General features: G+C 35.6%; 1 protein-coding gene across 1 annotated transcript in view; it reads right to left on the reverse strand.

Moving 5' to 3' along the window:
• Window positions 1–25,140, reverse strand: part of LOC144432817 (Fanconi anemia group D2 protein-like) — a 66,319-nt gene extending 41,179 nt beyond the window's left edge. The window contains exons 1-25 of the mRNA XM_078121103.1: window positions 25,068–25,140; window positions 24,078–24,209; window positions 23,371–23,438; window positions 22,710–22,762; window positions 22,203–22,250; window positions 21,591–21,651; window positions 20,786–20,838; window positions 18,304–18,391; window positions 17,486–17,610; window positions 16,735–16,822; window positions 16,288–16,392; window positions 13,124–13,212; window positions 12,616–12,751; window positions 11,919–12,059; window positions 11,298–11,432; window positions 10,747–10,878; window positions 10,193–10,300; window positions 9,425–9,610; window positions 8,883–9,002; window positions 8,464–8,540; window positions 7,376–7,528; window positions 6,404–6,620; window positions 5,797–5,905; window positions 4,956–5,076; window positions 3,953–4,208 (exon numbers count right to left, since the gene is read on the reverse strand). Coding sequence (XP_077977229.1) covers window positions 3,953–4,208; window positions 4,956–5,076; window positions 5,797–5,905; window positions 6,404–6,620; window positions 7,376–7,528; window positions 8,464–8,540; window positions 8,883–9,002; window positions 9,425–9,610; window positions 10,193–10,300; window positions 10,747–10,878; window positions 11,298–11,432; window positions 11,919–12,059; window positions 12,616–12,751; window positions 13,124–13,212; window positions 16,288–16,392; window positions 16,735–16,822; window positions 17,486–17,610; window positions 18,304–18,391; window positions 20,786–20,838; window positions 21,591–21,651; window positions 22,203–22,250; window positions 22,710–22,762; window positions 23,371–23,438; window positions 24,078–24,209; window positions 25,068–25,140 — 2,874 coding nt within the window. The remainder of the gene's footprint in view (window positions 1–3,952; window positions 4,209–4,955; window positions 5,077–5,796; window positions 5,906–6,403; window positions 6,621–7,375; window positions 7,529–8,463; window positions 8,541–8,882; window positions 9,003–9,424; window positions 9,611–10,192; window positions 10,301–10,746; window positions 10,879–11,297; window positions 11,433–11,918; window positions 12,060–12,615; window positions 12,752–13,123; window positions 13,213–16,287; window positions 16,393–16,734; window positions 16,823–17,485; window positions 17,611–18,303; window positions 18,392–20,785; window positions 20,839–21,590; window positions 21,652–22,202; window positions 22,251–22,709; window positions 22,763–23,370; window positions 23,439–24,077; window positions 24,210–25,067) is intronic.
• Between the last annotated feature and the right edge of the window lie 1,023 nt (window positions 25,141–26,163).

Raw genomic sequence — 26,163 nt, forward strand, 5'->3', positions numbered from 1 at the left:
CGGGTTTTGACCTTCGCCAAAGTGCATCAAGCATGTAAGAGTTGCATTCATAATACACTACAGTGTAGGCCTCTTACAATTCCGGGAACATGATGTAGGCTACCACGTCATGTCAAAACACACTCCAATACATGCAGATCACAGTAACAGCACATGAATTTACGAGTATTTAGGTAGAAAGTGACAGAACAGTGACAACATGACGAACCAGACGATATACGAACATTTGCGTCGGTGCATTGCCGCCCACAATACTATATAGATAACACATCGAAATGTATGTACAACTTTGAAGAAGCCAAAGCTAGCAAAGGTCAATTTGTATTGCTGGTAAGCGTATGTAACAAAGGACGCGTCGCATCGCCATCGCTCAAACATTCTTTTTCGTTGTGGCACTTTGCTTAGAAAACACTGGAGTGAATTGACTACTGCAGAACACGACTACACAACACATTGTTACGACATACTAGTACCAGACAGGACAGGACAGGACACTATAGAACTTAGAAGACAACTTTAATACCAATTCTTGTTTAAAAGTCTGTCTTGATCTTGTGTAGGTGGCTTGATCATCATCGCCAGAACCACATGTACCTGCCGAACTTTCCCTTGTACCGTCCGGTTCAAAGGAATAGGGTTCAATAACACCGTCAAAGATGAAAGCTAGGCTGTGATCCTCTTCACTTGAAAAATCTGACGAACATTCGCCGTCCCGTTCGAAAGATACAGTTTCTAGAACTTGTTGTTGTGACTGAACCTCCATAGCAATGCATGTTAGGGAGGTGAAGTTCAAGGTTATATGTTCCTACTATGACGACATAACAGGAATGCTTTCATATGCAAATATAAATACTCGCTCAGCAGAGGGTGTCATGAATGTGGAAGCAGCATAATTTCTAACGAGATTTTCACTATTCGTGGTCACTTTTTTCTCCTCAACGCTATAGAAATGTGTTAAGTGGCTATTTTTTATTGATTAGATGAAAAGCAAAAAATAGAATTGCAGTGGCCCTTTAATGTGTACATGAAATGGCAGGGGAACTGGAAATTTTTTTGTGAACATGACGTACAGTGTTCATAAAACTGTTCTTATGAAATGTTATACAAGTTTTTGTATGTCCAACATGCTGTGCCTAGTGTTATTAATCCAATTCAGTCGTTTGCTTTCCCTATTTGAAAAAGTTTCCATTTGTCCACCTGATGTTGACATGCAGTTGTACTTGGGTCTCTGATGAGGAACATTGAATGGCTGTCATATGAAATATCACCTTCACAAGACATCAATCTTATGAATTAAAATACACAAGAATGTGGACTCTACATCAAACTTATGGGGCTGGTGTGAATATCAACTGTCTGTGTGTGAAACACTGAAGAAGTACATCTTTGAAAAACACATGAACAATATGAAATTTTGATCACTACACAAATATTTCTTGCTGAACTAAGCTGAGAAATGCTTTGAAAATTTGTCTACTTGACCTACTCTGATCTCAACAAGTTTTGTCCTCTTACTAGAGTCTCACACCCTAACAACACAGATAAAAGATAGATGTATGATAAATTCCACTATGAAATCCCCAATGTGAATGAGGTATCCATATCACATAGATCACACAGGCTAGGTCCTTGGGTAGACCACCATCAACTGCCAATTCCCCTACTTTGGTAAATACCAAATCCCTTGTAGGGATTACTGTCAAAACCATTAAAACAGATGTGCAAGACTTTGATATTATCTATGAATCCAGGGGTTGACAGTGTTAAACTTTAGGGTAGTATTACCACTTTTTTGAGATAGCTGTTTAATTAGAAGATACAAATCGATGGTACATCATGGTCGAATGAGTTCAGTTTTGAAAATATATATTGGCTCCTCCACTGACTGTGTGGTCTCTAACTTGTTTGCCGTCCCTCTGGTAACTTTCCTTAAGGCACATGTTTTGTTTCAGAAGTTGTCCCACTGACATCTTATCACTTCACTATATAGGTACAGTATCTATTGCTGATACCTTATACCTTTCCTTAAGGCATAGTTTTTGTTTCAGATACTGTCCCGCTGACACCTTGTAACTTTCCTTTCGGCATTGTTATTGTTTCCGAAGTTGATAGTTGTTTTCTTTGAAACCAGCCTTATACTCCATGGTCACTGGTTATTCACGAAACTTATTTCTACCCAAAAAATGTACCACTCTTTGGTGGAATAAAACAAACAAATCTTTACAGGAGAAGTAGCCTTCGATAATAGTCTTTTGGACAGATTAAATACGACTAAAATTAACTTACTGAGTGCAAAATCTATGTTGTTATCCATTTTCATAATCTTTATTCAAATGCCACATGTTCAGAATCAAATGTAAATTGCTGCCATGGTAATTTGTGAGGTGAAAGCTCACATTATGTTACTCCAAAGGCATCACCTGATTGGTCTTTGTACCTGCCAAACATTCAGTCAGGATAATAATTGATGCAGATTTACTGTCATTTTTTTTCCAATTGCATGTATCATAGTAATCTGAGCCAGTCAGGATTTTGGTGAAAACCCAGTGTGCAGCCAGTACTTCCAACCCCAGACCCCATTTTGACCAGCAATTGAGGGGATCTAGGTGAGAATTTATGATATGATGTAATATCGTTTCCTTCAGGGATCCCATTTTCGACCAAACATAATTGAAAATAGTATAAAGTGGACCCCATTTTAGACTCTAGTTCGACAAAGACAGCCCTCATTGTAGACAAAAGGGTGAGAAAACATGCCCCAAAGGGCAGCACATATGTATAGACCAATGGGCGGGAGTACCTCCCTCTAAAATCATCAACAAACCGTGTTATGCAATCACGTGAGATTTTGTGGTCACTCAAGATTTCAGTTTTTGCTTGCAAATCTAAATACAACATAATGGGAATATAAGAAATAAGAAACAAACCCAAATAAATAAATAAATAAATAATAAAATAAACCCAAATCCTGATATTGCCTGTTTAGTTTGAGGCAACACACTGGACCTACTGTTCTTATTAAGGCTTGCCATGGTAAAGGGTAAATTTTGCAAGACCTTCAGCTTTTTTTCTTGATTACATATCATTATAGTAAAGCAGTATGTAAACAAGTCATACTGCTTTCTCTTTTTATAATGTGTCAAAGACTGCAAACTGACACATGTATGCAGTTTCTGAGTGGCTGATTGAGCACTTATTTAAAAAGCTCCTGGTTTTATGCAGTTCATAAACCTAAGTTTCATGGCAAAGCAAAAACCTAAACTTCTCAAGATCTTGGAAATGTGTTTTAAAAGAAGCTACAAAAGAAACTCACAGTTTTCCTTTGACAGTAATAATATACATGAACAAAGACCCTCTGTTTTCAAAATATGGAGTTTTTGCATTTCAATAAAAGAAGAGTTTTCAATATGGAGCAGGTATCCATCATAATTTGTCCAAGACTACTGATATTGCAGAACCTGTTTTGTTTTCAACCCTGGAAAGCCTGCATACCCTTGCCAATGGAATAAATAGAAAGGGAAGCTCTTCACATAAACTCTTACATATTTCAGCCAAGTTGACTAGGAGGAATTCAGTACCCTGGCCCATCAGTTAATAATATGTGTAGCGTTGCCATAAACCTCTTCAGTTATTATAGGTTCTTAAATCTTTTTAATCTTTAATCTAATCTTATCAGAGATTTAATATTTCACAAGTTCACAAAGCTGTCTTTCAAGGTGACTGGTGTGTGTGTGTGTGTGTGTGTGTGTGTGTGTGTGTGTGTGTGTGTGTGTGTGTGTGTGTGTGAGTGTGTGTGTGTGTGTGTGTGTGTGTGTGTGTGTGTGTGTGTGTGTGTGTGTGTGTGTGTGTGTGTGTGTGTGTGTGTGTGTGTGTGTGTGTGTGTGTGTGAGAGAGAGAAACACTGAAATGATGGAAACTAAGTAAGCAAACTCAGGCAAAATTTAAAACTTACCTTGGTGTGCATTTCTGTATCTAAGACTGCCTTGGTAACCAATCCACAGTTGAGTATAGAGAAGACATCAATGTCCAGCTCTCTGAAGTAGGCTCTATACTGTGTCAAATTAACACTTGGTTTCTCACTTTCAACTGGGTTGTCTTTAACTGGAGAGTCCTTCTCTGCCTGTGTATTGCAGGTAGTAGTATTCAATGCTGACTCATTACATGTCATATTTGCATTCTCTTTCTCTTTCTCGGCATTGGCTTTCTTCCTGTAGGGAACATAGACATGAAAAAGATTCTTGCTAAAGTTTAATCCATTCTTAAACTAAGACAAAGTCGAAGCAAGCCTGTGGCCTGATCATTACTTTGATATTTTCAATAATGCAGTTTAGGTACCTACAAAGTTCTTTTACACACATTTTATTTACTGCCTTGTTGTAAAGCCTGGCCATGCAATTGGCATCCAACAAATACTGCAGAACAAGTTTTGAGCATTTTACATTCTTTATACTGAAGCTGTTAATATCATTTTTGTGTAGTTTTACAACAGCATGGGTACCTCACTGTTTAAATTTTTCAATGTTTACTTTATTCAATCAAATGCTTCCAGCAACCTGTCATGCTTTTTATTTATGTATTTGGGTTCTGTATGGTGTACTTGATTTTAAGATCTTTCTATGCATACTTTCCCGTTTATTAGAACTTGTGGTGTATCGTTCCTTTTCAGTTACACAGATGTAAGTCAGGTTTTGTATCTACTTATATCTTCTCTTTATCCTTGTTAAGATATTAGCCAAAACGTCGGATTGCATTTATTGATCGGGACTGTTTTCATTTTTTTCACTTAATATATAAATTTACATAATCTTTCATATCATTATATGTATATGCCCCCATAATATAATCATTATTTTTAACATCACTCACTCCTAGTTCTTCACCAGAGTTTTTTTTATGAAACTTTAAAAAACTCTCAGAAAAAGAACTCAATATTAAATAGATAAGTTAGCACATACCCTTTTGGTTTCCTGCCCTTCTTTGCTGCTGTGCCTGATGTACTAGGTCCACCAGGAATTGATGGAGTCTCATTGTTGTCACTGTCAAAGTTAGCCAGTGGTGGAATGTATCCTGGGGTAACTGTAAAAGAAACCATATAACAATGTCATTATCACTGTCAAAGTTAGCCAGTGGTGGAATAATGTATCCTGGGGTAACTATAAAAGAAACCATATAACAATGTCATTGTCACTGTCAAAGTTAGCCAGTGGTGGAATGTATCCTGGGGTAACTGTAAAAGAAACCATATAACAATGTCATTCTCACTGTCAAAGTTAGCCAGTGGTGGAATGTATCCTGGGGTAACTGTAAAAGAAACCATATAACAATGTCATTATCACTGTCAAAGTTAGCCAGTGGTGGAATGTATCCTGGGGTAACTGTAATACAAAACATACATTGATGTCAGATTTCTTTTTAACTATAGTAATAATTAGTAATATTCTATGTTTTTAGGAGGGATTGATTTAAGGATGGGCTGATGATTGGATGGTTGTTTAGATGGATGGATGGATGGATGGATGGATGGATGGATAGATGGATGGATGGATGATGATATTGATTTGTTGGTTAGATGGATGAATTGGTGGGGTGGATGAATAGATGGGATTACAGGCAGATGGATGGGAATTGGATGGACGGTTGCAAAGAGGGAATAGATTATTGATGGTCTGTTGGTTGGATGAATAGGTGGAAGGGTGGGAGTGATTGGGTGGGTGGAAGGATCAATAAAATAATGGATGGACGAATGAATTGGTAGATTAAGGGATGAACAAATATCTTTATAGTTCTTAAACTAACCTGCAAGACACTTCTCCAACAGATTCTGTGTTTCTGTTATATTCTGTAATCTAGTCAACACTTTTCCTTTCATCTCTGTATCAGTCTGACCAGCAAATGCATTGATCACCTGAAAGTACAAAATGTGGTTATATCATTAGAAGAATGGAGATCTAGATACAATGTACATAGAATTCACAAACACACAAAAATTTCAGAGAAACTTGCAACTATATACCTCCCCATAAATACATAAACAGTATTTGTCTTAAAAGTCAGTATGTATAAAACAACTATCATAGAAGACAGTGCCCAAAATGAACATAAAGGTACTTTTGAACCATTTCACTGTCACAGTATACAACTTACTCTCAATCAATTCACTTCTAGTCCCATACATCAAACATCAGTTAAATATCAGAACAAACGCCGCTGGGACACCCATTTTTATAGCTAAATATCACATGTCAAAAGCTTTTTAATCAGCTTCTGATGGGAACACATTCCCTTCCTAAGCTTCAATCATTCTTGCAACAGTGGTTGACTGCATATTTCTAGCACTCTTGTGAAAGATTTTTGAGAGCACTGCCTTACGATAAAAGCCCATTCAGCATTTCTGGATACTCACCTCTCTAAACCAATTCAAGCTGTAAAACACTGCTGAGCACACAAGTTCCCTTTCAGGTATAGATAAAGATTCCATCTTGTCAATAAAATGTTCAGGAAACATGAACACTGGACAACCCAGTAAAGCATCAATACCTTCCAAGTCACCATTGTGTTCAATCTGTTCACATATACGTAGTAGTCGGAAATGTGGAGACAAACAGATTGGTGATACACTTCTGACAAGACAAAATACAAAGTAAGTCGCTATTATCAAACACAAGTACTGTGTGGGGTAACAAGTTCATAAAATTTGCCTGCATTCCCAAGATGTTTTACCATGGTTAATTGATAAAATGACAGTACAGGAAATACTAAATTTGACCAGATTTTACATTTGTTACTAGGTTACCAAATCTTAGCTAAAATAATGAGGTAATTCACCACCATATCATTATCATTAAACCATATCAAATATTTAGTACATTCTCTCAGTCCAGGGAGTATTACAGCATACAATCATACAACATACAACACCACACATTACACAATATTAAAGTTTACGCATTCATGTAAGAAAACTAAAACAGCCCAGGGGGTAGCTAAATGTAAAAGGCAATGTAAAGCCCTCAGCAAGAGTATCCTTGAAGCCTATAAAATGTCATGTGTAAGAATCAATGATTTTATGAAATATACCAGTCATGCCCCCCCCCCCCCCCGCTTTATTTTTAAACTCTTTGAAACATACCAAACCATCCAATAGACTGTCACACTTTCACCTTGACATTTCTATACATATTTTTGAAAGCAGTTCTTCTAAAAACAGTTTTAGAAATATCTAAGTCAATGAAGGCAACTACTCTTTCCAGTAAACACAATTTACTGAAAATCATCAGCATACATGACGTCATGTTTTAATTTAAACAGATTCATATTTATTTTTCGTCAGTCTTTGTAGTTTAAATTAAAGGGGGGATATATCAAGACCCCTTACCTCTCATCTTCTTTTGTCTCTTTATTAAGTGTTGTTGAGTTTCGTTTGTTCTTCTCTAGTTTCTGTAGTAATGGGATTAAGTTGACAGCTATTCCAGTTTCATTGTCTTGTTCCTCTAGACCATACATCAATTCTAGTGGAACTGATCCATCACTATGCACAAAGATCAAAGTAAGTTATGATCAGCATTTATAATTGAGATTGTAGAACACTGGACTGACTACAAAAAATGCATATTTCAACGACAGCCAGGGAGTTACACTTAGGAATAGAAATACAGTCAGATCCTGTAACACATGCTTAAATATGAGTAAAAGGAAACTATAAATTGTAAATCTAGAAACTGAGGGAAGTCTATCCCATTCTTGGCTTCAGTTACCATGGTGGTCCATGGTTCTTAAACACACAAAATACAATTTAGAGATCTGGATATCTGGATTTGACTTCTCAAAACCTAGAAAGGGGTAATATCTACAACATAAACACATTTTGTACAATTCTGGATTCATGTTCTCAATCAACAATCAAAGTAGTCTAGCTGCTAGACCTTGGGCTTTCTTCTGATATGATAAGACAAGTGACCATAGGTTGCTTTATCGAGGATGGAACACCGGGCTATCGCCCTCGCTAGCTACCTTTGGTCACCTTCACTGTGAGCAGAATAGCCCAAGGGCTCTAGCAGCAAGACTACAATCAAAGTTAGTGTATGACTGACTGACAAATTGAATATGAAAACTATCACTTGGGCGTTAACAAAATAATTGTGTGTTTCCAATAACATGACCTCAGAGAATAGGCTAGGTAGGTCTGGATTTGATTTGATTTGATCATTTTAATTGTTCTATTTTGAAAAATATTGCTTCGACCCAAAAACAAAAGAAATGTTGGTCAAAATGCACCTTCTGTGATAGATTGATGAAATGTGTTTAGGCACCACTAGGGAAAGAAAACAGACATGCATGAAGATCAAGAAGACGAGGAATTTCTTATGTAAATGTTTAAAATATGTTTCGGGTCGGCAGCTTAACTAGGGTCGGTCAGGTTATTGGAAACACAATAATAAAATTATTGTTTTCATTTTGCCTTACTTTTCTGGTTTTTCTCCTTCTACATCTATAATAAAGTCATCTTGAAAATCAGCAAGTATTGACTCACTTATACATGCCTAGGTGAATATAATAATAATAACAACACATAAATGTTAGCGAGTATCAACTCAAATATATATACCTTTGTCAAAATCATATAACTTTCGGCCAGTATTAAAAAGTATTGAATATTAAAAAGTCATACAGTTCAACTATGTAAAGTAATTAAAATGTTTGTTTCATACTGTGCATATCATATTTCATCTACTACTGTGAGTGTACAACAATTTTGCAATTTTACACATAGTTCAGTCTGTCTCCAGCAGTGACTCAATATTGCTATCTTCATCCAAGCCAGCTGATGAAGTAACCAATCAACGCATCATGTGTAGTTGTAGAAACATGTGCCCTAGACTTACCTCAACCTGAGGATCTAAGTCACCTTTCTGTACAACAGCTGCTAACTCATCAAAGAACAAGGCAGCAGTCTCTGGCATCTTACCACTACTACTTCTAACCAGTTCCAATAGAGATATCACCTACACATAAAAACAATGAAAACTGATTGCACAAATTTTCATTTCAAATTAACAAGTTCAAACTTGAACTTGTATGTTTCAAGGATTAAACCCACTGCTTGAATCCCAGTTTTGGAATTACAACTGTCTTGTAAGAGAACCAGTACGGATTTAGATAGAATCATTCTTTTGTTGGGGACCAACTTTTTCTACAGCTCACCCAAACTACTATTTTTTTACACCCAAACTTTAAACCAACTAACACTGGCCAAATACTAACCAGTTGGCCAACAATATCTTAATTGCACTTAGGGTTAGCATGTAGGGTTAAGAATATGGTCGAACCCTATTATCGGTACATAAATTGAGGATGCATAAATTTGTATCATCCAGGCATGCACAGCTACAGTGACTGTTCAACACTTTTTCAACCTTGTCCTTACCTGTTTATAGTTGTCATTACTCATAGATGAAACATTGAGTGATTCAGACTGTTCATCAGCCTGTGATACAGTCTTGGTGTGGTGTGCCATGTTGTGTATGATAGTTATAGCACCAATTACACCAATCCTTTTGTACTTGGCTGTGTTACTGGACAGCTGCTTACGTATCACTATATGCATGTCATCCTACCAGGTGGTGTTTATTTCAGAGATAAAGAAAAAATAGAATGTGAAATATTTGATCATGCCACCTATAATCAGGTAAAAAAAGTATGGAGTAATTATTGAAAACTATTTTAAACATTTGGAAACCACCTTGTTTCACTCAGAACTGAGCTAGGTTTATCATTCTATAATTTTGAAGTTCACTACCACATCTAAAAGATTCTCTGTTATCACAGTGTCCCACTGTATGTCCATATAATCATAGACAATGTCTATGATATAACAAATCTTTACTAAAGACATTGAAAGGCAGTGACAACCTTATCTCAAGAGTTGCAGAGCTGAAACTCGTCAGCAACCTTGCTGTAACAAACAACACTTGAAGTTTAGATATTAATGACATGATTGATGCGGACTACATGATTGAGTATAAAGAACACATATATCACAGACTTATTTGTGTTTTCACTTGTTTGTTATATAATGCTGCAGTGAGTGAGCGACAAAGTACACTCACAACAACAAATATTTTAATTTATGCAAACATTAGATCATAGTGTTAAGAAAGTCACTGCTCATCTGATATTCTCTGTCTCTACTAACCTGGATTAGACTTCCATCATGGTTATTTCTGAACGCTAAGTTACTCAACATAGAAAACAGCTTTCTAATCTGAGGTATGGATAAGTTATCCAAGTAGTCCAACACACCCTTCATTTGAAAAAAGACATAACAATATGGATGGATTACAATACAGCTTATATGGCTGGATTATAATACTACAGCTAATATGTATTTTAATTTGATATGAAAATCTGAGTTCTATCTGAAATTTCTTAAAAGAATAATGGTATGTTCAAAAAGATTTCATTTCATGTAATGGACAAATCACAGGCTCATTTACACGGGTATGCAATAATGAGTTCAGTACTATGATGCAGTACAAATACCAATTGTATATGTGTACACTGATGCAAGTAATCATGATTACATGTGTAATAAAATATAGTAAATGCATCTTTAGGAATATTTATTGTAGCCTGACAGTTGGAAGTGACTCCACACACACACACACACACACACACACACACACACACACATGCACATGCACACAGACAGACAGACAGATAGACAGATAGACAGACAGACAGACTCACCTTGATGAATATAGCAAATGGTGCCATAGCAGCTGGTTTACTTTCTACTAAGTCGGAGAGGATATCTAGAGAGGAGTCCACTTCACCAGCATATCCACTGCCAATGTGAGTGACAAGACTGCCTACAATCTCCTGTAATAAGAATATGATAGACATTGTATTCAGAGTTAGTTTACATATCAATATGAATTATCATTTTGTCGCACACAGCAATTCATCACTTATTATAGTTCTACTACAGTGTTCAAAATTTATGACGATTCCCAGCTCTGTATGATGATTACATTTTTTGAACAGGAAATACTATGTGACATGAAATGAATGTAGCACAGTGTTAGAAAGTTAGAAAGTTAGAAAGTGTCTCGTGATGAGATATCCAAATTATACACCTTGTTATATCAACATACTAGTTATAAGTAAAAGACCTGGACTATTCTCATATCTCTATTAAAGTTTCAAGCAAGTTGAAGAAAATGAAGATCGTAAATCCTGGGGTTTTTTTCACAGACACTTGTAATGATAGCATTGAGAGATAAAGTGTGAATCCTTACCTGCTGACAGTAGAGATCAAAGTACATAAAGGCTTGTTTATACAATGTACAACCAAAATGACTGATAGGTGGTTCTGGTGATCTCAGTAACACTTCAGCTAATGATATAATAGATGTGAAGTACTCTCTCACAACCTGCAATGCATTGGATAAAATATCAGTTATAATGAAAGGGAGAATTTTTTCAATTTTTAAATCTAAATTTTTATTATTGAATTTTGCATGAAAGAGTAGTACATGTAACCATGACTATGAATACTATATGTTGTATTTCCTTGGTAAGAATTTAGTAGCAGTTTTGTTCATTTGGAGGATGTCATTTGATAGGATAATGAAGCGTTCATGTCAGTAGAGCTATTTGTGCTAAGAAGATGAGTAGTCTACCCCAACAATAGTTACTAATCAAGGGAAAACTGTACTTGTAGATACAAAATATGATTTTTAGGGAAGTGTGCTAACTTATACGTTATTGATGAAATTGGGTACCATGTCAACAAAAGATATCACTTGATCAAAACATTGGTTTTTCTAACATTTTGTTCCACCATTTTTCACAAGCCTTATTGAGGATTGCAATGATACTTTTTCATAATTGATATCCAAATAACCAGTATCTCCTACCTGTGCATGTAAGCTAAATGTAGCTTGTAGAAGTTCTTCATTGAAATGACCTGCTCTGATTTTATTCCTTACTAGACTTTCCACCATCTTCTTACGATTTCCAGTAGAGTGCAGAATCAGCAGCACAAATATATCAATTACCTATGGAAAAAGAAAATATTGTGAACTAGAATCTTGGCAAAATTGTGGGAAATGTGACTAGTTTCAGACAGTTGAATATGTCAGCCAGTGGAGGGCAAACTAGCATTACTTGGTGACAACACCAGTCTGGATGCCAACATAGTCTCTAAGTGGAGGTGTAAATCGTAACGATTCCGAATAGGAACTAGACTACGACAACGACATGGCTGTTCAAAAATGTGACTTTGCTTGTTATAGTAATTCAGAACAAAAACAGCTTGACTCTTCAACTAAATTTGCAGGCTTTTTCAATAAGTTTGTTTGTAATATACAAGGTTAAGCCACATTAAAAAACATGTACAGTTGAGTTTTATTGAGACCATCCACTTTCTTGTGTCTTTTTCCACAACTGTCATATTGTTATCATTATTTTATTCATATTGTATGTTGTCATCCAAAATGTTATCTTTTTAAAAATAGACATTCACTATATTATCATGTTTTCCCTTCTATGACAACAATGTCTGTCTTTCAAACCTGTGACAGAAGTTGAACTTCTAAGAGCTGTACTACTCACTTGGTGTTCTGCAGCACTAGATATATTCTCTATTGCCTTAATCCAGGCTTCGGCAATACATTTTTGAAACCTGATAGCTGACCTTATAGCATCCAATGTTAATACTTCACTACCTTTATCTTGGTCAGTACTGGATCTGAGCAGATGACAAAGCATTGGTAAATACATACATTATGACAAGTATCATTGGATTTCTTATCTCTCAGTACATTGTACAGAAAATACTCAACAGAACAGAAATATAACAAACTATTACTGTAAAAACTGGATATGTAAATGAGAAATTGAATCGGTGAGATATATATATATAAAGGGACATACACACTGCCTACATGTATATAACTGTCAGTCATGAATATGATATTGAAAATTGATAGCATCACTCATGCTTGGTTTATTCCTAATAATGTACTCACTATATAAAAATATGAACAAATCAAAATATGCAAAAATTATAATTGATATTGTCATACTACAGCATAGATAATCCTAATGAAAGTCTACATACCTATTTCTGTGTCTGTTTCTTTGAGTAGAACTTGACATGGGTTGAAAACTGCCTTGAAAATCCAAGTTACTTCTGACATCACTGATCACCTTCATAATGAGCAGAAATAAACTCTCATAAATACATTGGGACAAAAATGAGATGTAATTGTGCTACATTGTGGCTATACTTGGACTAGTACTGCTATTTCTAACAAAACACACATATCAAACTTGTTTATCAAGAAAGATTTTTATTCTTGAACAATACTCAAATTGTCCATTATTGTTTTGAAATATAGAAAAATGTACAGGCCATGGACAAGACTAGTTCCACTGAACTATTTCCATGGTCCACATCAGATAAGAACTGTGTACATTACAATTCTCTCCGATGCTAAAGTATGACCAATTGAGAACTTCCCAACCTCGAAAATCCGAGGTTAGTTAATATGCTAAGCTGGTAGAAATGTGTTAATTGGCCTCATCATCTATATCAACAGAAATAAAGAAGTGTCGGGTATTTGCATAATCTTCTTTTCCATCTTTTCATTGTATGCATGGTGCGCTCAGACCACTATAGAAAGTTGTCTTGCTGCTAGACGTTCGGGCTTTCTCCCGACGAAGTTCGCTGTGATGGCGAACGCCCATCCTTGTCGTATTGTAAATTCGGAATACAGTGTTAACACCTGAGGTCTAGCAGCTAGACTAGGACATGAGTAGCTGTGGCCAGATTCATAGGAAGTATTTATAGTAGGAGCACAGAAACTTCAAAGGCTTATTTATTCTTTATTGTTTAGTATAATGTCGTAGCGTTATTTTACAAATTGTGACGCGAACTTGGCCGCTTTATAATGAACACGCAGGACAATAGCCACCTTAGCTCTGAAATATGATTTGAGAACTCTCTGTCAGCAGTTGTGTCGCAGTTCTCTGAGTGCACATTTCCAAACTTTGACCCGTCTTTTTTACACCTGACCCCATGAAGACGAACCATTACACAAATATCCATTATCGGATAAAATCAAATTTTAGACTCTAGGTTAGATGCTTGCTCTGATTCACTTTTTATGATATTATCCTATAAAAAGAAGTCTGTACGTGCGAAGAGTAATATTAGAGTCTAAAATTCGATTTTGTTGGCGTCTGTCAAATCGCTACCTAGTCTTGCTGCTAGATGTTCGTGCTTTCTTTCGATATTAATTACTATAAGCGAACGAAGTTCGCAGTGAGGGCTTGCCTTGGATGTTCCATCCTCGATAGCGATGTTCGGTCGTGTGTCGTATTGTATCGGAAGAACATCCGTGGTCTAGCAGATAGACTAATCGCTACCATGAAAAGAGGCCAATGGTTTGCGTGATGTTGAAAATAAAACGTCCATATGATTATTATATTGAAACGGCTTAGTGAATACACACAACTAGTACTATAAACGGAGATGTGTTCCAACTCAGACTCAGATCACTAATGAATATTTTCAGTGATCTGAGGTTACACAGACAAGGAACACAAAATTGCAGTCCCGTGCTTTTATAATGTTTTGCACTCGCAAATCCGTGATCAAAGAATGTACACTTGCTATTGAATCCAGGATGAATAAAGTTTAAACGTTGTAAACCTTTCTCGAATATATTCTGACAGTGATGTTGAATTTGAGGGAAAATTCTGTTTGACAATAGAATAGACTAGCCAAGATTACTGACTACATAGCTCTTCAATGTAAGTGTGAGCAGTGAAGTGAAAACAGCTAGTGTACTTCCCGTTTCTCGGACAAGGCAACATTGTATCGCCCTTCACATGCTATTGTTTGTAATTGATAAAACAAAAGGCGTTCTATAGAATATCATATCCCTTCGTCGCTAAAATTAACAGACACGAGAAAATGACGGAAATACAAGTTATCGAACATTCAGGACAAACACCTTTTTCAGTTAGAAAAACTTCCCTTTTTGAAATGGAGATTAGTCCCCAGCATCATTTTCACAAACCTGCGAAGAGGCCTTTAATTGACACAAGATTGTACAGTCATGGACACAGTCTATCTGAGAGACATTCCTTACTGTTCACAAATACAGACATATCTACTAGGCTACATCCATTTCGTAGGGTCTATGATCCATCTCAGACCGGTTGACCACTAGTGGTCTGAGGGTCCATGTCGCCCTGCTTGCATACGGAGTAAGTCGCCTACAAAGAGACAGTTGTGAAACCTGGGCTTACCTGAAATGCTAGTAACTAAAGATTTAACGCATCTGTGTTCAAATATCAGCAATAAATCGACTATTTAGTAATTTTACCTCGCCTTGGCTACAAAAGTACGAGTCCCAGTCCGGAGGACGAGAAATCCCGAAATCACAAGTTCAATCGTAAAATTTATGCCCAAGTGGACGCCCGATCAAATGTGGCGGAGTTTGTAAGGCGGGACTTTGAAATCAGTCGGAACTGGAAAAGTTCCGATTTCGACACTTTTTGTGATCGTACCAGCAACTACTATCGTCAAAAAGATTTAAAATGAGTACATATTCGACCGATTGCTAATATTTGATAGCTTTATTTAAAAAATTATATGTAATTATTTTGTTATTGGTGCGAAAGTATATTGTTTTCGCACTCGCTATAGGACGGTTACTTTTCGTAGGACGGTGTTGAGCGAAACGCGTGCACCGTCTGCAAGCAGGACTGTGAGCCATGGTACAACATCTGAGCACAGAGAAGGAACACAGTTTCTTGTCTGTGATCTGAGGTACAACGACTGACCATTATCGGATTGAGAGGTGTCAACGAGTTCCAGCAAGATGCTTAGTTTAGACAAACAAGTTTTATTTACACATAGCCCCAAAGCATAGGCTGGTGGCGTTATTCACCATATGGGTACAGGTGTAAGAAGGTGCTAAAAGGTGTTACTTTTAGCATCAGCAGAATTGTAATGTATTTCTTTTGTATCCATTTTGTATATTTGTATCATATGCATGTTCTTTGAAAGTGTAGCTTATTTCGTTATCTGGTGAAATCAATTTCATTCATTCATTCATTCATTTATTCATCAAATGTACATGTTATTTACAAATTGATGGTAACTATGCCCAGTATATGCATGCCACATATAATCATTCTATTAACTCACAATAGAAAGTGCACACCAGTTTTTCTAAGGATGTCAAAAAGTTGTGATTTCTGATGACTTACCTCCAATGCATCAGTTGAAGTGACTGTCTGTAAAATAAACTTGACAACCACTGGTAAATCATCAAGTTCTGCTGATGGTAACATTTGTAATACAGACAACCTCACCTGTAAAAGATGCAAAGTCAGCATTTTGCTCAGGCTCTTTCTGTAAACCTAGGGTTCAACATATCATTTCTATTTCTCCTAATTTGTGTACAAATACTAGTACCTCCTGGGGAGAAAGAGAATCAATGAAAAAAAATGTAGTACAGACAAAGCTAAATAGGTAGGGTAGATTACTGTTTTTCACTCAAATGAACCTTGAACCCCTGCATCCCACACCATCATCCCACCACCGTCTTACTGTCTTTCACATACACCCAAATGTTAATCCTAGACTGACATTGGCCTCAGAATAATGGTTGATGTTGAACACCCTAAAATAATCAAATATTGTTGGACACTCACCTCAGCCATCAGGTCAGTGCGTAGGTTAAGATTAGCCAATGCATCTAAAACTGGTACTGTAAGCTGACTATCTTGTTGTAATAAGTCTCTACATAATGTAAGAAGCGAAAAGTATTTCAACAAATAAATGACAAACGTTTTATATATATCCTGGTGTCAACTTGAAAACTCTGATCATCAAAATAGGTAAGTTTCTACATGGTGAAATGTGTAAAACACACTTCAACACATAAAAGGAAATACATCAGAATACTTTCAGTATCATAAAATCCTGCATCCCCTCACCCTGTCAGTGTCACCTTTCAAGTACTAAGCAATAAAGAGCTTTATACACAAGCTGTTTATAAAGGTTTATTGACTCCATCCCGAGGGAAATCTGGTAAAACTGACATACATTTCCATATCATGTACATATTAATTTAAATGAAGAACCCTGGTGGAATTCATGTAGGTTTTACCTCCTGTGTTTTATCTAGACTGTAAGATATGTCATGACATTCAGTCCTCACCGCCCTCTTCTCTGGGAGGGGTCGGCCGATGTGTGAGGGCATCATCATGGCGTACCTTACAGACTATTTTACCCAGACTGAAAGATACATCATTGTGGGTGCCTTTCATCACCTCCCCACTCTTGTAGGTGGGGGGGGGGGGGGGGGGTGTGTGATTAATTAAAAGAGCACCCACTACAACAAATCTATCAATCTAACCAACATATCACCCTTATAAAACACTGATATGGAGTTCAACTTACTTTAATTGTCTGGCTACGTCACCATGTTCACAATCTTCAACAACTTCTGGAATACAGGTGATAATTTCTCTCTGTATGTCTAAGGAGGTTATTCCAATCACCTCAAACATCTTATCAACAAGATCCTGTCCAATTAAAATGAATATCAGTTTATAACTTTCATAAAGAGGAAACTTTTCACATTCATTTATCAACAAATAATTGAAACTAAAAATTCACAATATTTGGTAATTATTAACATGTTACGCAACAAATCACTTTCTAATAATCAAAGTGAGAATTGTTTTAAATCAAAGTCCACGCCTAAATGTGATATTTACATTTTAAATACTTGTATAATCTTATCAGATATTTACATATTTTAGACATTTAGATGTTATTCCCCAATATTTGTCTTTGTTCAGCCAATGAAGTATGAGTGACCTAAGGGGTCTTGTCACTATGAGTCTAGTGACTCGTAGTGACAACCCTTAGGTCACGTGTATTTTCTGGCTGAATGAAGGCAAATATTGGAGAACAACATAATTGTACCAGCACCAGTAATATCACAGAAAAATCAGGGAAAGTAATGACAACTTTGAATGTTTTGACTCATATTTTGAACACAGCAGAACCAGTGACATAGACACGTGTTGTCATGACATCATAGACGCATGCTGTCATGACGTAAAATGAGTATATATTCCATATATTTTGTTCAACTTATCAGGGTCTTGACTATACTGTATGAGTGAAGGTATGAATCATAACGATAATGTATAGGAACTAGACTTGCCTCGTGCATGGTATAAATATCATTATCACATTTTAAACCTTACCTTGCTTTTCACAATTCTGTCTAGCCATCTGAACTGGTTCATGATGAGATGCGGTATATTGATTCCATGACTATGATCAAACACTTGACTGAAATCAACAAGATGTGGTATATTGATTCCATGACTGTGATCAAACACTTCACTGAAATCAACAAGATGTGGTATATTGATGACATGACTGTGATCAAACACTTGACTGAAATCAACAAGATGTGGTATATTGATTCCATGACTGTGATCAAACACTTCACTGAAATCAACAAGATGTGGTATATTGATGACATGACTGTGATCAAACACTTGACTGAAATCAACAAGATGTGGTATATTGATGACATGACTGTGATCAAACACTTGACTGAATTCAACAAGATGCGGTATATTGATTCCATGACTGTGATCAAACACTTGACTGAATTCAACAAGATGCGGTATATTGATTCCATGACTATGATCAAACACTTGACTGAAATCAACAAGATGTGGTATATTGATTCCATGACTATGATCAAACACTTGACTGAAATCAACAAGATGTGGTATATTGATTCCATGACTGTGATCAAACACTTGACTGAAATCAACAAGATGTGGTATATTGATGGTGACTGTGATCAAACACTTGACTGAAATCCACAAAATGCGGTATATTGATTCCATGACTGTGATCAAACACTTGACTGAAATCAACAAGATGTGGTATATTGATTCCATGACTGTGATCAAACACTTGACTGAAATCAACAAGATGTGGTATATTGATGGTGACTGTGATCAAACACTTGACTGAAATCCACAAAATGCGGTATATTGATTCCATGACTGTGATCAAACACTTCACTAAAATCAATAAGATGTGGTATATTGATTCCATGACTGTGATCAAACACTTGACTGAAATCAACAAGATGTGGTATATTGATGTCATGACTGTGATCAAACACTTGACTGAAATCAACAAGATGTGGTATATTGATTCCATGACTGTGATCAAACACTTGACTGAAATCAACAAGATGTGGTATATTGATGGTGACTGTGATCACACACTTGACTGAAATCAACAAGATGTGGTATATTGATGGTGACTGTGATCACACACTTGACTGAAATCAACAAGATGTGGTATATTGATTCCATGACTGTGATCACACACTTGACTGAAATCAATAAGATGTGGTATATTGATGCCATGACTATGATCAAACACTTGACTGAAATCAACAAGATGTGGTATATTGATTCCATGACTGTGATCAAACACTTGACTGAAATCAACAAGATGTGGTATATTGATGACATGACTGTGATCAAACACTTGACTGAAATCAACAAGATGTGGTATATTGATGTCATGACTGTGATCAAACACTTGACTGAAATCAACAAGATGTGGTATATTGACGCCATGACTGTGATCAAACACTTGACTGAAATCAATAAGATGTGGTATATTGATTCCATGACTGTGATAATGGTCAAAATATACATGACAGGTTATATGTCTTGAATACAAATGTTATAATGCACAAGCAGTTCAAGTTTTTAAAATTGCACATTCATCTGTCTTGGTCCAAGATTCTGCATTATAATCTTTGCAATTATTTGATGGACATTATTGCTTTACCTCAACTAGTCTGAAATTCATCATTTATTGGAACCATACCCAATAAATAAGCAGTAAGACCACTCTGTCAATATTACATGCCAAAGATGTATGGCAGCTCTTATAACATGTCCACATTTATTTAAGTTTTTCTTGTTTGCTATGATAACATTGTCACTTTGGCTAATTTTTTCATGAATTGTTCTCCAGTATTCAATAATTACAAGTGTACTAACCTTAAAAGTCTAACTACACCTTTTTTTTTTTATTTGTATATAAAATCAATAGCCACAATTCATGCCATATCAGCAGTCTTTGCATTCCACTTAACAAAATGTCTAACATGTTTTTGATTTTGAGTCAAATATGTAATCATCGATAGTGATTATTTTATCGTAAAAACCACTGATCACAGATCTGAAGTGGTTATCTCTCAGTCTACTCCCTGCACTGATTAGAAACTTTAATAATTATATAATTCATTGTGTGAGCAAATGTGTCTGTTTGTTTGTCTCTATGTGCATGTCTGTGGGTATGTATGTGCGTATCTATCTATATATGTAAGTATGTGTGTGTGCATGTATGTACATACCTACGTACATATGTGTGTGTATGTAAGTATGTATGTATGTATGTATGTATGTATGTATGTATGTATATGTATGTATGTATGTATGTGTAAGTAATGTATGTGTGTGTGTGTGTGTGTGTGTGTGTGTGTATGTGTGTGCGTGTGTGTGTGTGTGTGTGTGCGTAGCAAAATCTTTAAATCATAGTAGATATAGTATTCTAAGAACACAATAAAGTATGAAAGCCTCATTTCCATTTCTGATTCAGACAAGTTTATTGTAGCAATTACTGGTGGATTCAACTTACTCTTCTTCAGTGAATTCTGGCAGTCTTTCCAATAGTAAGTTAGCAAGTCGAGGCTGATGAAAAGAAGAAGAAATACCACAACATGTTTTAATACATCTATTTTGATATGTTGATGAAAGAATGAATTATAATTAATATATGATGTGGCTCACATATAGTGTGGGAAATCAACCATCAAAGTTGAACTAAACCACTGTTCATGATATCAACTTACAAATACCTATCAATTTCTTGGAATTTGATTTTTCATGAATATTCACGAATTAACTCAAAACACTCTCTTATCATGATTAAATAAATATCATACACAATTTTCAGGATCTCTACAATTGTTAAAGATTGTGTGATCTGTGTGTGTATAGAAGTACTGAAAAATCAAAAACACCAAAACAGAGACAATTAGGCTACACCTATCTTTTCTCTTTTGTTTTCTTTCTCTACCAATTAATTACATAGAGAACATATAGCTATTGATAGTACATATCAATATATTGTATACATTGTATTTCTTTGTGGACACAGGTCAACATTACTATTACTTATGCTACGTGAGAATAGGTAGAGTTTGGGTCTAACTACACGATTGTGTATTTGCTATAAGTGTCTGCACTTTGTTCATTAAAGAATATGTGATGTGTCAGTACTGTTAACGTTGTTCTGGAAGACATAATACATGTTATTTGACACAATAAATCTTCATCCTCTATGGTTGACTCTGTAGTATCAAGTCAAAGATAAATGTAAATCTCAATTCACAATCATATAAATAAATATGTGACTGTAAATCAATGAAGGCATATCATACCTGTAAAAGATCAATGCCAAGAAGTATCTTTAACATACTGTCTTGATTTGAGCCTCGGGAACTGAAATTTATAAAATTAGTATTTACATAGAAAGCTGAAGAGTTGAATTTCTTGCGAGATGTTAACAACAACAATCACAACAGATGTTATATACATCCCTTTCCAAGCCCTCTCAGCAACAATGGTTACATTCATCCCTCCCCAAGCCCTCCAAACAACAGATGTTATATACATCCCTTTCCAAGCCCTCTCAGGTTACATTCATCCCTCCCCAAGCCCTCCAAACAACATGTTATATACATCCCTTTCCAAGCCCTCTCAGCAACAACGGTTATATTCATCCTTCCCTAAGCCCTCCAAACAACAAATATCATATAATCCCTTCCCAAGCCCTTTTCAACAGCAAATGTCAAACACTCCCTTCAAATGCTCTTTTCAATAATAAGTATAAAATACATCCCTCCCTAGCTAGCTAGCTCCTCTTCACATAACATCTCTCTTACATCATTCTCAACAATCACAATCAAATGTAGAACTATACATACACAATACTTTTTGCACACAGCAGCATATTAAATCTACCATGTGTAAAGCAATATGATTTTACTTACCTGTCACATTCATTGGATGTGATAGTTGGGAGAAGGCTGTACTTTAATCTGAAAAGATAGTCATACAACAATTTTACTAACTAGAGCATATGCTTGGACATGCAAGTAATGTACTGCTTCTAATAGTTTACAGTTACATGTATAATGTACCAAGAATATTGTGAGGTTATTCTCAGGAATAACTTTTTCACAAATTCTACCACACATAATTTCTATTTTATATTCCTAGCCGAAAGTCAAGATATACAAACACAAAAAGTTACTGTAATATAGTACATACTTTAACTTTCTCTTTGCACACATTACCAAGTACTCAAAGTAAGAATAGATGTACACAAATAATGAGTTACTACTTTTACAACAAAGGGTTAACGTTTGAAATGTTTATATTAATGAAATCTTTCAATACAAAATATTCTCTTCCATAAGTTTCTATGCCTACATGGATCAAAGTATTGTAGTTTAGGGATATAAAATATACAATTAATTGGTAAGTAACTGTCTAACCTGACTGGGTCTTCTAGGTGGTTTTGCAATGCAGTAATGAATTCTTCAACAACCTACAAATCAATGAAAAAGTGAGATTCTAGATGTTCAGACTAAAAATGAAAAACTACTTATATTAACATTTTAAGTTTGCTATACAACTCTCTCTCTCTCTCTCTCTCTCTCTCTCTTTCTCTCTCTCTCTCTTTCTCTCTCTTTATCTCTCTCTCTCTCTCTCTCTCTCTCGTGTGTGCTCTCTTACTCTGTCTGTCTGTCTGTCTGTCTCTCTCTGTCTGTCTCTGTCTCTCTCTCATCAATAAGGTATTTCATCATTTACCATTGTAAAGTAAAGTAGCTAATTATTCAGTAGAAATTATACCCATATCTTGAATCAATACCTACTACTACTATTCTTAATTAATAAATATTATTTAGCGTCATGTTGTTCATTACCACATGTCACTCCATGATGGAAATATTCAATCATTTAGTTATCTTTCAGATAGAGGGAGAGTCTCTTGTTGCTTACAAGAACAAGTAAACTTACAGAATGTTTATACAATCATGTATGATGCTATTTTCTTCCCAGTTCATGTTTTCCTACCACTTGCAAGAACATAGAATTGAGAGGATGTACTCAGGAAATAAAACAAATTGTGATATAAAACTATATAATGTATACCTCTGGGTAATCAGGATGTCTTTTGATTGCTTTGGTCAGATCTCTCTGAAACACTGACTGATCTACATCTGTGAAGGTAAAATATGTGATCACTGATACAACAATCAACACACTTGTGAAATCCAGTTAACCTGTTGTAACAGCTGAGTAAAAATTCAAGTGCAAACAATATCTCTTTCTCAAATCAAAATATTTCTAGTGAGAGTCTGACAGTGATTGCATTACAAATTTTTATTGCATCTTATTTTCAAATAACTCATGTTGATTCACAGACATTTTGTTTTCATCTTTATCTAGATTAACAAAAAATGTCGTGGTTGACTGTTTTTACTCTTATAAGATATAATGATTCTCATTGGAACTGCTTTCTTACCATTTTGAATAATTTTTACAGATAGAGAACTCTTATCATTGTATAGGACTAATTATTTTCTCTTTAATTATCCAGTCAGTCATTTCATGTACATCAATATCAAATGTCAATCTGATTAAAATCTGATGTAGATGTCGGCTAATCGTTCATTGTTATTTTATGTTGGTATTTTTGCTTGAATATTGACCTTCGTGATACATGTTTATGTTTTGATCCTGATGACCGTCTTCTCTACAACAATGAACGATTAGCCAACATCTACATCGGATATTTTAATCAGATTGTATACAATGTCAACATGATTTATTGCACAGAAATGGCAGACTTCACTCACTGATTTCATTGGATGCATCACCAGCCATCAGTACAAAACCAGTCTTCTTCATTAGCTGACCAAACACAGAGTCATCATCCAGCAGCCTTCTCTTCTCTTTACCTCCATGATGTCCAGTCCTACTCTTTTTAGCTGAAACAAAATAACGTTAAAAATTATCAAAATAATATTCAACTTTGAACTTTGAACTTTTAGAAATTTGTAAGGATCATTTGATATTTGACACTTTGAATTTGAATATTAATACTTTCTTCTTTTTCACAATGTATACTTTACTCAAATATGAAATATAAGTCCAAATAAAAGTTTTAAAAATTCCAATAAATCATCCAGACTAACTTTAGAAAGGTATTATCACCAGGTTTACACATTTTGGTCAAGTGATTGTTAGCTTGCTGTCAAACCTCACTTAGAAAGAAGTGTTATGATGAAATTAACAAGATTTCTTTTTCAATCAAACTCAGTCAAGATACATTAATCATTTTCTAATTCACGTCCTAAATAATTGTACATGTTGTTATTCCATGCACAGGCCTAGCTGTTGGCTTTGAACAGAAAGTATGGATTATAAAATACCCTGGTTGTTCTACATCATGACTATACCGTGTCTACTACCACTGTACCAGGTTTGTTTACCGACAGTTATTGAGTCACATTCAAAATCACCATTATTTTTTCTGATTTTCATAAATTATGCTTGAGGAGATATAATATATTATTTCCTCAATATTTTTCTCCATTCAGTCAGAAAATACTCAGGACCCTAAGGGTTTGGCACCGACTCATCTAGCAACTCATAGTGAGAAGTCCATTGAGTCACTCATATTTTGCTTGGCTGAACGAAAGAAAAATATTTGGAAATAATCTAATCATTCTACCCACTTCATGTTTAGCTAGGTGGACCAATCAAGCTGTGGTGTGGAAATTTATGCAACTTTACCTCCTCTGTTACCAGAGTATCAAAGCTAGTAAAACATTTGTTCAACTTACCTGGTGATGTTTGTCCTTCATTTTCTCTTCCATCAGATGAAGTTCGTCTTTTTTTACTACGAGATTTTGGCATACTTGTCCGGATTAGACTGAAAACAAATAACTTTATTCCCCAAGTAGTCAGAAAAAAACACCAAGATAGACCTTTTCTATCGATGACTTACAAGAAAAAAGAAAGAAAAAGAAAAGAAAATTTCAAGACAAAATTGGTGGCGTACTCGCTCCAAACTGTAACTTGCATGTCATGTAACACGATCGGTGGTGGGTATGTTGCGTAAGAAGTACAAGAATCAGTCAGTGTACGGAATTTGATGTCACACATTTCACTGATTTGCAAAAATGAGAAATAAAAGCCACAAGTTCGATATATACATCAACATAAACATTGCTTCATTCATACCAAATATTCGGCGACAAGACACTGCAAATTATAATGCCATCGGCCATCCCCGGCCCACAGGCATTTGTTTCCCGAGTTATGGCTCAGAATATTTCTATCAGAATACATTAAATGACGATAATATCGTTAATATTGACGTATTAAACCAACACTATATGAAAGGGGTAAAATTACACTTGTTTCTGTGATCGCGCAGTTTCACTAAATGAAACTTAGTGAAACTGCGCGATCACAGAAACAAGTGTAATTTTACCCCTTTCATATAGTGTTGGTTTAATACGTCAATATTAACGATATTATCGTCATTTAATGTATTCTGATAGAAATATTCTGAGCCATAACTCGGGAAACAAATGCCTGTGCCCCGGCCCCGGTCAAGTCAAATGTAAACAAACCCAAACTTCGGCAAAGGCAAAGGCAGATAAATAAACTTTTCAGTGGTGTTGCCATTTTTCAAAGAGCCTTTCTACTAAGAAGATAAAACAAACATGATATACCTTCAGTTAGCGTTAAGTCTGAAGAGAATTCTTTGAAAATTGGGAAAAGTGTCCGCTCTAGATATTGCACGGTGGTAAATTCACTTCCGCCATCTTTGGTTTTCCCGCCATGCGTGAGTCACCTATGACCCATCTGACCTCTCACATCTCGACTACAACAAATCTTTCTACTTGAAGTCAAGTTAGCGTAAATTTATAA

This window comes from Glandiceps talaboti, chromosome 1 (genome assembly GCF_964340395.1).
Source record: "Glandiceps talaboti chromosome 1, keGlaTala1.1, whole genome shotgun sequence".
NCBI lineage: Eukaryota > Metazoa > Hemichordata > Enteropneusta > Spengelidae > Glandiceps > Glandiceps talaboti.